At 46.6% G+C, this 11,636-nt stretch overlaps 1 protein-coding gene across 1 annotated transcript in view; it reads left to right on the top strand.

Moving 5' to 3' along the window:
* The first annotated feature begins 7,507 nt into the window (after positions 1-7,507).
* The window catches only part of LOC115094711 (protein Wnt-11b-like), an 11,160-nt gene continuing 7,031 nt past the window's right edge, over positions 7,508-11,636 (top strand). The window contains 3 exon segments of the mRNA XM_029607964.1: positions 7,508-7,671; positions 9,652-9,847; positions 10,068-10,150. Coding sequence (XP_029463824.1) covers positions 7,508-7,671; positions 9,652-9,847; positions 10,068-10,150 — 443 coding nt within the window.

Below are 11,636 nucleotides of genomic sequence, written 5' to 3'. Positions count from 1 at the left end.
CTGCAAGCAGCCAAATGTAACAAACTGAAACAAATCTCAGTGAACCTGGAAGATGTACTAGGACTAATTGACAAGCTAAAGAGTAGCAAATTATCTGGACCTTTTGGAATAAGCATTGCAGGTGGTGATGTTAGGTAGCCCAGATTAAAGGAGATGGGGATGACTGTCACCAGTTGAAATGCAGTCGAGGTTAGGAAATGCTAGAAGTAATTAAAAGCCAATTGTCATTTGGTTGCTTCCTCGGCAGGTGTGGGTCAATGTCAGGTCTGTTTCCATTGGACCCTAGAAAAATGGGCTATCCAGAAGTGGCACTAATTAGATTTCATTTGGCCAATGGCTATGGACAATTAATTACCCTCTTTACAGCACCTGCCAAGCAGTTTCTTGCAGAGTAAGAACAGAAGTGCATCGATGGGATGGTACGCAAGAAGTTTGCACTGCTGCTGGGTTTTGCACAGTAAATCCAATCAGGAGTCTTTCACAATCACTTGAAAATGTTTTTACTATTGCCAAAAACAAATAAAAAAAAAATAAGCAGTATATGAATATATGGAATAATGAAATGAAATGTAATAGTTAATGCTTACTCTTGTCTGCTACTGCAGTCTCTCTCTCTCTCTCTCTTACAGTCATTGTTCTTTTTTTGCCCTTTCGAAGTAGTCTTTGTGGGGAACCAAAATGTGACTGCAGTTTCTGTTCTCCTTGCTTTGTCTGTTAGCTTATGTTACAACTGCCAACTTTCTATTGGAATAGTCAAAGGAGAAAAGGGTTTAAGAAATAAAACCGGCAGTCTCTAAGGTTATTATACAGCTAACTAGGAACTCCATGACTCCACAGTCAGGGATTCATAATGGCAGGAAAAGGTAGTTTGAGACTGAGAGCCAGGTGTGTACATGCAGGAGGGCGGAAGGAGGAGGAGGCGTGGGGAACTTAGAAGTCGGTATTCACTCACTGTCCTCATAGCAAAAAGAGCCAGGAAAAACTTATTCGACTAACTTCAAAGGCTATATTCAATTGTGCAGCCGCACTATTGAATATAGCCAGCTAATTTTATCTGGCTAACTTTTGAACAGCTCTTTGGCTCAACCAGACTTAGGCCTGGATTTATCAAAATACACTAAATATTGCATGCGAAAGAAAAAGGGGTGTGGTTTATGGTAACAGGCAGTATATTGCAATTTGTGCTAATACCTATATGAAGCGCTAAGTTACCGCAAATTGCGATACCTTTTTTGCAGTTTGAGATAAGTGCCAGAATTGTGGTATTTCCTACATACAACCACTGGGAGGACCATGTTTACTATCAGGGCCACTGAGGGGGGGGGGGAGGGAGAGAGAGAGAGAGCCTGGCCGTGGTGCCCTCACACTAGATGGGTGTTTGTGTCTCTATGGGGGCCCACCTGGTGGCTCAAAGGTGGGGTTTGGGGGTTGGGGGCCACTTTGACGTTCAGGGTGGGACGTGCGGGCAGGGCAGTGCTCTCTTGTGGGGATTTAGTGACCTTCGGAGTGGGGAGGCTCGCTCAGGGATGGGATTTGTGCAATGTTCTCTCAACCTAGCTTGATGTTACCCAGATAGAGAGTTCATTGGGCTGGGTTGAGAAAGCATTGCACAGGTCTCGTCTTTGGGTGGGTTTCCTCGCTCCGAAGGTCATCGAGTCTTTGCGGGAGGGCACTATTCTGTTCGTGCGTCTCACTTTGGGTGTCGGGGTAGCCTGGGCTACCCCGACAGGTCCAGGCACAAGTGTAGCCCCTACACTTGTGCCTGGACCTCGCCTCGGGTTGCTGGGTGGGCCTCACATGGAGATGTAGGTGCCTGTCTGGTGTGGGGGCATTGTGATTGGGTGCTCTCTCTCTCCCCATTTGAGAAGCCTTAACATTAAAGCCGTGTGAAAGGGCTTCGCAAAACAGTGAACCCAGCCTGCCCCTAACTCCTCCGCATGTGTTGGGGGGGTTTTCCCATGTGTTAAAGGTGCTTAATGCATGCGAAAACACCATAACGCTATTTGATAAATGACAGTTAGCCAGCTAGCAGGGTCATTTGTCAAAATGATTTAGTGCCATAATGTGTTAAATGCAGTCTAATGCACGTTGCAGGAGTGATAAATATTGCAATGCAAATTTTGAGTATGCAAATGGGAGGAGTTAATGCAAATTAGGGTCTCTTACCGCGTTCCGTGCTAGATTAACACACAATAACGCAGGATTTAACATCAGACATAACTACTCTTTTTTTTTTTTTTTTTTGCTGTAGAGGGGAAATGGTCTGCTTTCACAGTGGAAAAAAGTAAACAGTCAAGTGCCTCAGGGATCTGTACTTGGACCGGTGCTTTTTAATATATTTATAAATGATCTGGAATGGGTATGACAAGTGAGTTAATTAAATTTGCAGATGACACAAAATTATGCAGAGTAGTTACATCACAAGCAGATTGTGATAATTTGCAGGAGGACCTTGTGAGACTGGAAGATTGGGCTTCCAAATGGCGGATGAAATATAATCTGAACAAGTGCAATGTGATGCATATAATAGGGAAAAATAATCCTTGGTGTAGTTACACAATCTTAGGTTTTATCTTAGGAGTTACTACCCAAGAAAGAGATCTCGGCATCATAGTGGATAATACATTGAAATCATCAGCTCAGTGTGCTGTGTTGATCAAAAAAGCAAACAGAATGTTAGGAATTATTGGGAAGGGAAGGGCAAATATAACGGTGAATGTCATAATATCTCTGCATTGCTCCACAGTGAGATCGCACCTTGAATACTGTGTGCAATTCTGGTTGCCGCATCACAAAAAAGATATTGTTGCACTGGAGAAAGTATAGAGAAGGGTGACCAAAATGATAAAGGGGATGGAATGGCTCCCCTATAAGGAAATGCTAAAGAGGTTAAGTTGTTCAGCTTGGAGAAGAGACGGCTGAGGGGGTATTTGATAGAGGTCTTCAAAATCATGAAAGGACTTGAACAGGTAAATGTGGAATGGTCATTTACTCTTTTGGATAATACAAGGACTCCATGAAGTTAGCAAGTAGCACATTTAAAGCAAATCGGAGATCATTCTTTTCAGTCAATGCACAATTAAGATCTGGAAATTTATTGCCAGAAGATGTGGTTAAGGCAGTTAGTGTATCTGGGTTTAAAAAAAGGTTTAGATAAGTTCCTGGAGGAGAAGCCCAAAAACTGATATTAATTAAGTTGACTTAGGGAATAGCCACTGCTTTACTGGAATTAGCAGTATGGGATCTGTTTAATGTTTGGGTACTACTACTTACCAGGTACTTGTGACTTGGATTGGCCATTAAGCCCAGTATCCTGGAGACAGGATACTGGGCTTAATGGACCCTTGGTCTAACCCAGTATGGCATATGTTATGTTATGTTCTTCTCCAAAATGTTGCCCAGTTCCTAACAAAACTAAATCCCTCTTTCCTGCACCATCATCTCATCCACCCATTAAGACGCTGGAGCTCTACTTACCTCTAGAGTTCTATGCGTGGAACAGGAAGCATTTTAGAGAATGCTACCCTGGAAGTTCTAGATTTCACCTTTGTACCTAAGAGCCTAAATTTGGCTTTCAGAACTTCCCTCCCACATCTTCTTATATCATTGGTGCCCCATCCCCAATCTTTCCTCCTTCCTTCTCCACCCCCCATCCTGATCTTCCCTCCTACTCTCCATTCCTGATCCCTCTTCTTTCCTCTCCCTCCCTCATTCCTTTTCCCTCCTGCTGGAAATCTTTTCTTCATTTTCCAGTTTTGAGACATTTTTGAGACATTTTTGAGACATTCACAATATCTATTTATTTAAGTCATCCTTTCATATTATATTATTTAACCGATTACTTGCAGACTATTTACGCTACCAAAGTTCCTTGTAAAACGTGAACACGAATAATGTTATAATAATATTATATGTTTGTTAAATACTATTGTTACTTTCACTGTTCCTTGTAATAATGTTCAATAGTTGATTGTTATGTTCTATGTTCTATGTAAAAAAAACCCCAGTCTAATCTACCAGACCAGGGCAACCTTTTCGTTACTTGTAAACCGGACTGATTTGTATTGCATACAGGAATTCCGGTATATAAAAATTAAAAATAAATAAATAAATAAATCCTTTTCTTCTGTAGTTTCTCTCTTTCATTTCTAGATTTCCATACCTGGGAACGCTCCGGATTTAGCCCGGAGACTCCGGAATTCTAAAAGAATTACTGGGTCTCCGGGTCAATACTGGAAATCTCCGGGTGCTGCAGCAAAACCAATCTGCTTGGACCCAGAAAGAAGAAAGGAACGTCATTGGTCTTGCGTAGCTGAAAAAGAAGCGATTTCCTGCCCATGCATCAAATGAGGAGTAAGAAACGGGCAGCGTCCACTTCCACAGCACAGGAGAAGGAAGAGGCTGCTGCTGCTCTAGGAGCACAACTTAGAGTCTGCTGTTGCTAGTGTGTTTTGAAAGGGGGGGGGGGGGGGGGGAGAGAATGAATGAGCAGGTCTGAGAGTGAGTGAGTGTGTATTTGTGTAGGAAGAAGAGATCTGAGACTGGATGTAGGTGAGTAGGAGAGAGCTGAGTTGAAGTGAGCATGGGTGTGAAAGGTGAGTGGGCGTGTGTGTATGGAAGAGGGAGAGACGTGAGTGTTTGTGTGTGTTGAGAGAATGGCAGAAGTAAAGGTGTAAAATGGACATGTGAGAATGTGAGAGAATGAGCAGTGAAAGTAAGTGTGAACATGTAAGAGTTTTTGTGAGAGCAAATTTGTGAGCATCCGATCCCACTGTGCAGTTCCCTCCTCCCTGCCCCCCCCCCCCCCAATCCATGGTAATCTCAGGGTGACTGGAAGTGCAAAGTTCCCAGGTATGTAGATTTCTTCCTTCCTTTCTCCACTGCCCCAATTACTAAGCTCCCTTATCATCTAATAAAGAACCAAATAAATTAACTGGACATAAAGCTATTTTTATAAAGTTTAAAAAAAAATAATTTTTAATATGTAAATATGCCACCTCATTGCTCCAGAATCTTGAAAAATACGCTGCAGGAAACTGGGGGTACTGCATATAGCTCAGCAATGGTAATGCCCAGGGCTTAATTGGTGGGGAACGGCCAAGAACGCTATTTTTGCCACTTCTTTTCAGATTTAAGAGATAGAACAGGGGTGTTCTGCGCCAGCCCTTCTGGATTGAAGAGAAAGCTTGTACTTTAGTGGGAGAAGAGGGGGTTCAAGGATCAGCAGGAATAAGGATTTGTGATCCCCGCTGGGGATGGAGGGCAGAGGGGGTTAGAGAGCAACATTCTATTTTCCTTACCCCAGTCATCCTGCATCCCCAACCCCCCTTCGCCTACGAGTGCTCATCGAGCATGTGAAGAGTGGGTTCAGGTAGGTGTATATGAGAGTTCTCGTCCACCCTTTACGCAGATCACACCTGGCCTTGGCCCTGCCTCCGTCCCCGCCCATCTCACCCCACCTTCTTTTTTTGTCTACAAATTAAGCCCCGCTATAGCATTTACTAGCCAACATGGATCACAGTACGAGACAGGCTGTGGCTATACCTACTAATGACTGAAATGGGAACAATTGCAAACCGTTATAATTTAAGTTCTAATCACATTACATTAATGTGCATACAACAAAGATACTATTACTCCAGAGAGCACAAGCTCAGACATTTCAAAGCTGCCTTTACAAAGATGGCGACAAGGTCACGTAGAAGCTGAGCCGCCTTTACCAAACATGGCGCTGAGGGGCGTGGGTAGCCGTTGCTGTGCCATGCGCAGCTGTGTACGGAAGGCCGCGCAGGGTCGTACCGTGACTGCAGAATGGCGGAGGAGGCCCCGAAGCTGTCGGAGCTGCTGGAGCGCGGATGGCGAGAGCTGGAGGAGGTGGAGGCGAGTAGCGAACGCTGAACTCCCGGTTGCTACAGGACAAGGTGAAGCACGGCCTGGCGCTGCTAGAGCAGGCCAGGCGCGGGGGTCGCCGAGCTCCAGCTCTTCATGTACGGGGAGAGGCGCCAGTGGCCCTTTTTCGAAGGTCTCCCGGGGCTCGCACGCAGCCAATCGCTGCACGAGTAGCGCAAGGGGCGAGGACCCACCGAAGGATTCAAATCCACACCCCCCCCCCCCCCCCCCCCACCCCCCCCCCCCCCCATTTCCTTCATCGCCTGTTTTCTCCCTCATGTTCCCCCGTGCCCCTGATTCCCACATTCTCTCCCAAACTCACCTATTCCTGTCGCCTCTCATTTTCCGCCTCTCCTCCTCCACCTCCCCCTGCCCGATTCCCATATTCTCCAACATCCTCATCATCTATCCCCTCACCTCTCCCTTATTCTTCTCATCTCCTCCAGCTTTCCCTTCCCCATGCTTCTGATTCCCACAGTGGTCCACCAACCTCTCTTCCTCCTCACCTCCTCCTCATTCCCATGAACCATACCCCTTTCTTACTATACTTCTGATCTCCCCTTTCCCCCTGATTCTTGCATTCTCCCTGAACCTCGTTTCTTCTCCTCACCTTCCATCCCCTCATATTTTCCTCATTTCTATGAACCATACGATAACTTCTCATTCTTCTGATCCCACATATCTCCCTGATATCCCACCCCCCTTTCCTCTCCCTTTCCGATTCCCACATTCTGCCTCAAGCCTCTCCCTCATTCTCCTTATCTCCTATATCTTTCTTCCTTACTAACCATCTCTCCTATTCCTCTGATTCCCACATCCCCCTTCCCTCCCCATTTCCCTGATCCTCACATTTGTTACTCACCTTCCATCTTCCACTCACCTATCCCCTATTCCCATGATCCCACATCTTTCTCACCTCTCCCTCATTCTACTGTCTCCCCTCCCCCCCCCACCAAATATGCATTCTCACCTCTCTGCCCCATTCCCATGATCCCCACATCTTTCTCACTTCTCCTTCATTCTTCTAATCCTCACAACCCTCCTCCTCATCCCCCATTCCCCATGATCCCCACACTTCACAGCGTGTCCTCTCCTTCATTCCCATGATTTCCACATTTATGTTCCTCACCTTCCTTCTTCCCTTTCACCCCTGTCACTTTACCTAGCACTCTGGCTCTATGGCTGCTGTAAGGGAGGCATTTGCCCCAGGCTCGGTGGTGGGGGGCAGGAGTGCACATCACCTTTATGAGACAGTCTAAGCATGTGAGCCTGAAGAAGGGCAGTACTGAAAGCAACTCTTGCCTGGGTGACTGTCCTGCTGATCCTCTTGCCTCCCATCCCTTCTCCATTAACCCCATTGCAGTACAGCTTCAAATTTCATGTTGATTGCACGGAGTTCATAGTTTGTGGCATTGACCAAAGTCAGATTGCGCTGCATGTGTTTTTATATATCTGGTGTTTTCTATGGTTTGATTGTAGCCGGAATGAGGAGTTAGAAGAGGTTGCATCTGCTGATCTGAAGTTCTTCTTGTTACCAGCACTGCTGGGGGCTCTCACACTGAAGCTGAACACCCCTACTAAGCGCATGGATCAGCTACAGACTGCCCGCAGCCAGTTCATGGATTTTCTGAGATGCTGTAAAGATTATGACATCGGCGCATTTCAGTTACCGCAGTCACGGGAAAATTCCAAAGTGGAGGAGAACACTGCACAGTCTATGGGAGCTCCCAGTCAGCCAAACCTGGTAGCCATGGCCACACACAGACAAGCAAAAATTGAAAGGTATAAATGTACTATTTCATATCCCAAACATTGTCATCGTTCGTGCTCTGAGCATTCATATATGGGCCATTACTAAAAATTAACACCGACTCCATGTTCCCTCTTTGAGGCCCCAGCACTGACCCTTTGATCCCCTGTGAGGGGCTCTGATCACAGCACTGAATTCCTGATTGCTCGTGGCACCCCAGCCTCAGCACAGCACCAGTTCCTAGTCCTGGTCTCTTATTCAGTCAGAGCTTTAGACATACTCTTAAATACTGGTGACGAGTGTGGCACAGGAATGGATGTCCATTGCCACATGGTGTAAGTATTAGAATTAAAGATGTGAGTTTCAGTATCTGCAGAAAACAGCACTTTCTCCTTGCTGTGCATACATGGCACATGAGTCACTTTAGTGCATTACTAGTGGGAGTGTAGTGCTGTAAGGGTTTGTTTGTGGTATTCTTATTATGAAGGCATGGCTATCTCACTTATTTGATGTGGAGACCATGAGACAAACAATACCATGTGACTTTGTATGGTGATGCTTTGAAGGGCTGGTAGCAGAGCACCCACTAATGCTTTATAAATGGGGAGAGATGTCTTATTGGTTAGATTAATGGGCTAGGAACTAGGAGACGGGTTCAAATCCTGTTTCTGCCTTTGCCCTTGTTGTGACTTGTGGCAAGTCACTTTTATCTCCTGTTGCTTCAGATACCCATTTAGACTATGAGCTTTCTGGTGTAGGGAGTCACTGTAGCTGTTATATAGGGCACAATAAACATTTTTCAGTAGTAGTAAAGTACTGTATGGCAGTGTGTCTCAACTTTTTTGTGGCAGGGATTGGTTAGCTGCTTTTCTAAACATGTAGTAGACCCTGCTGACTGGTTAGAGTTGGAGGAGATTCTTTTAAGAGTGGTGGGGGGAGGCGGGCAGATCAGGACCCCTTGTGGCCGAAGAGTAGGGTGTGCTTCAGGAATCTTACCAGTTTCAACCTAGGCCCCAGCTACATTAGTAGTGTTTTAGTGGCTGAAAATTAGCCATCCTTTTTACTTTTTTTTTTCTTTTTTTTAATTAAATCCTTGGATCTCATCCTCCCAGACAGCCAGTGAGTGGAACGATGTGTATGTGTGATGCACACTCCTTTTCCTCTGCCCTCTCCTTACCCCCATCCACTTTCTCCTGTATGGGCATTCGCTCCCCAGCTCTCAGCCTTTGGCAGTCTCTCCCCACTCTCACTTCCGGCAGGTGCTTTCTCGCTCATCGTACTCCCTCCCTAGCATTCTGTCTCCTGCCTTACCTGTCTGCTGCTGTACATGGCGTGCAGCCAAAGTAAAGTTGTTGAGGCAGGCAAGGACGGATGATGACTACCATGCTGTACTTCGTCTTCTCCCACTGCCACTTCTCTTTGGCAGATGAGGTTCCCCTCGGACACTGCCAATCCATGGACCAGTGGTCGAGAAATGCTGCTGTAGACCTCTCCGAGTATTGGGCAAGGGTTTCTGATGATGTGCATCCTGTAATGACTTGGGTTTGTTCCCCCCATGTGGGTCAGAGCAGAATTAGCATGCCGTAGAGTCAAATCCATTTCTGCAGAGCCACACAAAGTCTGGGTTGCAAATAGCCCAAACCATAAACTAGGCAGTGTGTGCAGAGAAATCTTAGGAATATTTATTGAGAATATCTGAAAACCAGACCTGCAGAATCTGGAGTTTGTTCTCTCTGATTTGCAAATTTTTGAGGGATGAGTAGGCAACTGCAGTCCTCAAGAGTTGCAGGCAGATCTGGATTTTAGGATGTCCACAATGAATACTCATCAGCTATATTTGGTCTACGAATAGTTTAGCTAATGTTCATAGCGAGGGCATCCAGTTGTTTGAGCATCAGCACTGCTTAGCCCTGTTTTGTCCTGGAGTGTTCCCTGCTGGACAACTGTAGCAGATCTTGGAGAGCGTATGACAGTAAAACCTGGGAGTGACACGGTGCTTCCCCATGCCCCAGGTATAAGCAGAAGATGGAGATGGAGAAAAAGCTGGCCAGCATCACAGACTTGGTGCGGGGTGGGAATGCCGAGGACGAACAGGTGCGGGAATTCTACCTTCTGCATATCCAGAAATGGGTCAGTACCAGCCTGGACGAGATGGAGAGCCTCGACCAGGAGATGGAGCTACTGAGGGGCAGAGAGGCCATGAAACAGGTATTGGTGGGGGAGAGGGGGAATGAAGCAATTGTGTAGAAATGGGAGGAGGTGCAAGTGAGGCTTATACAGGATTAAATGGGGAAGGAATTCCCTTGTGCAGGTATCTTGGGGAGTTTTAAGGGTTCAGGCGAAACCATTGTGTAGGTTGATTGGGGAGGAGGTGTGGGAGAGAATAACTGAAGCATTCCTAGTGCCTGACATTTCTTCTTCTTTCCAGACTGGGGGATCTTCACACCCACCCAGGCAGCCAAGACCTCCCATGAGACCTTTCATCTTGACCAGGGACACTGCCCAGGCTAAGTATGTGTCCATTTATCACACAACTGGGTGCACATACAGCGGGTATGGAGGTAGGTGGGGGGTACTGAGAGCAGGAGTAGGCCAAGGGGAGAGAGAAGCTGAGGGTGGGGAGATGTGGGGGCTAGGCTGAGGACAGGAGTAGTAGTGAGGGGCATGACTGAGGATGGGAAGAGGCTGAAGGGGGAGGAAAGCTAAAGGCTCATTTCTGTCCCTTTTCACACTGGTGTGCTTGTAAACATGAGAGAGGTGCAATCTTAATATACAAAGTCCTCTCCTTGAGGCCAGTAGGGATTTTTCCATTCCCTCCATCGCAGTGAAATGTCTTTCTCTGTAGAGTGTTCGGAGCTGGTTATCCAAGCCTGCCTACCATGACTGTGGATGACTGGTATAGTCAGCATCGAAGGCAAGGAGTCCTGCCAGACCAGGGAATCTCCCAGAAAACAGCAGGTAAAGGAAGGAGGGGCTCCTGGACCCCTGAGATTAGCACTGAGAACGGGGGTTCCTCTGCATCCCCAGGACCCACTGTGAGGGAGGGGCTCCCGTTTGTTCCCTGGATATCCGATGATAACTTCAGGGAGTGGCTCCTGCAAGGAGTGGCTTACAGATTTAGTGTTACATGTATATTCTGTATGCTGTATGTGTTAAAAGGTGCCATTTGTGATCAACAATATTCATAGCCTCATGTCACTAAATTAACTTTTTGAATTCTTTTTGCGACATGCTTTGTCCCTAGAAGTAAATCAATTGTTCCCTTTCCAACTACTTTCCTTTTGATTACAAATGGTGTCACTGACAATATGTGACTCCCTCCCTCAGGTTAGAAGCTGTATGAGGTGGTGTGCCATTCCCTTCCCAGGTTAGAGACTATGTTGGAGCCTATGTGTTATTCCCTCTCTCAGGACAGAGGCGGCCTTGGAGTCTTCTGTGCAGTTCCCTCTCTCTGTTACAGATGGTGTTGGAGGGGGGGGGGGGGGCTGTGACTCCCTACCTCAGGACAGAGGAGGATTGGAACCTATTTATGATTTCCCTCCCTTCGGTTAGAGGAAGGTGTGTGATTCCCTTGCTATGCCCCTGCCTCAGGTTAGGGGCATAGCAAGTGTGTGCTTCCTTCCCCCCAGGTTAGGGGCAGAATAGGTGTGTGATTCCCTCCCCTAGGTTAGAGGTGGAGGTGCAGCCTGGGTTTAATTTCTCCCCCTCTGGTTACAAATGGTGATGGAATCTGGGTGTGATTCCCTCCTTCTGGTTGAAGATAGTGTTGGAAGCTGTGTGATACTCTGCCGGAGGTTAGAGATGGTATTGGAGGCCATATGACTCCTCCAGGTTACAATCATTGTCAGGTTGTATGTAATTACTCCTCATTTTCTCAACCAGCAGACCTCGCTGCCGAGGATGAAAAGAAGACCGAGCAGAAAGAGGAGGAGGAGGAGGATAATGAGGCTGCTTTACAAAGAGCTCGTGACTGGGATGACTGGAAGGACACACATCG

This window comes from Rhinatrema bivittatum, chromosome 6, assembly GCF_901001135.1.
Source record: "Rhinatrema bivittatum chromosome 6, aRhiBiv1.1, whole genome shotgun sequence".
Lineage (NCBI taxonomy): Eukaryota > Metazoa > Chordata > Amphibia > Gymnophiona > Rhinatrematidae > Rhinatrema > Rhinatrema bivittatum.
This window is presented reverse-complemented; position numbering and strand designations above follow the sequence as displayed.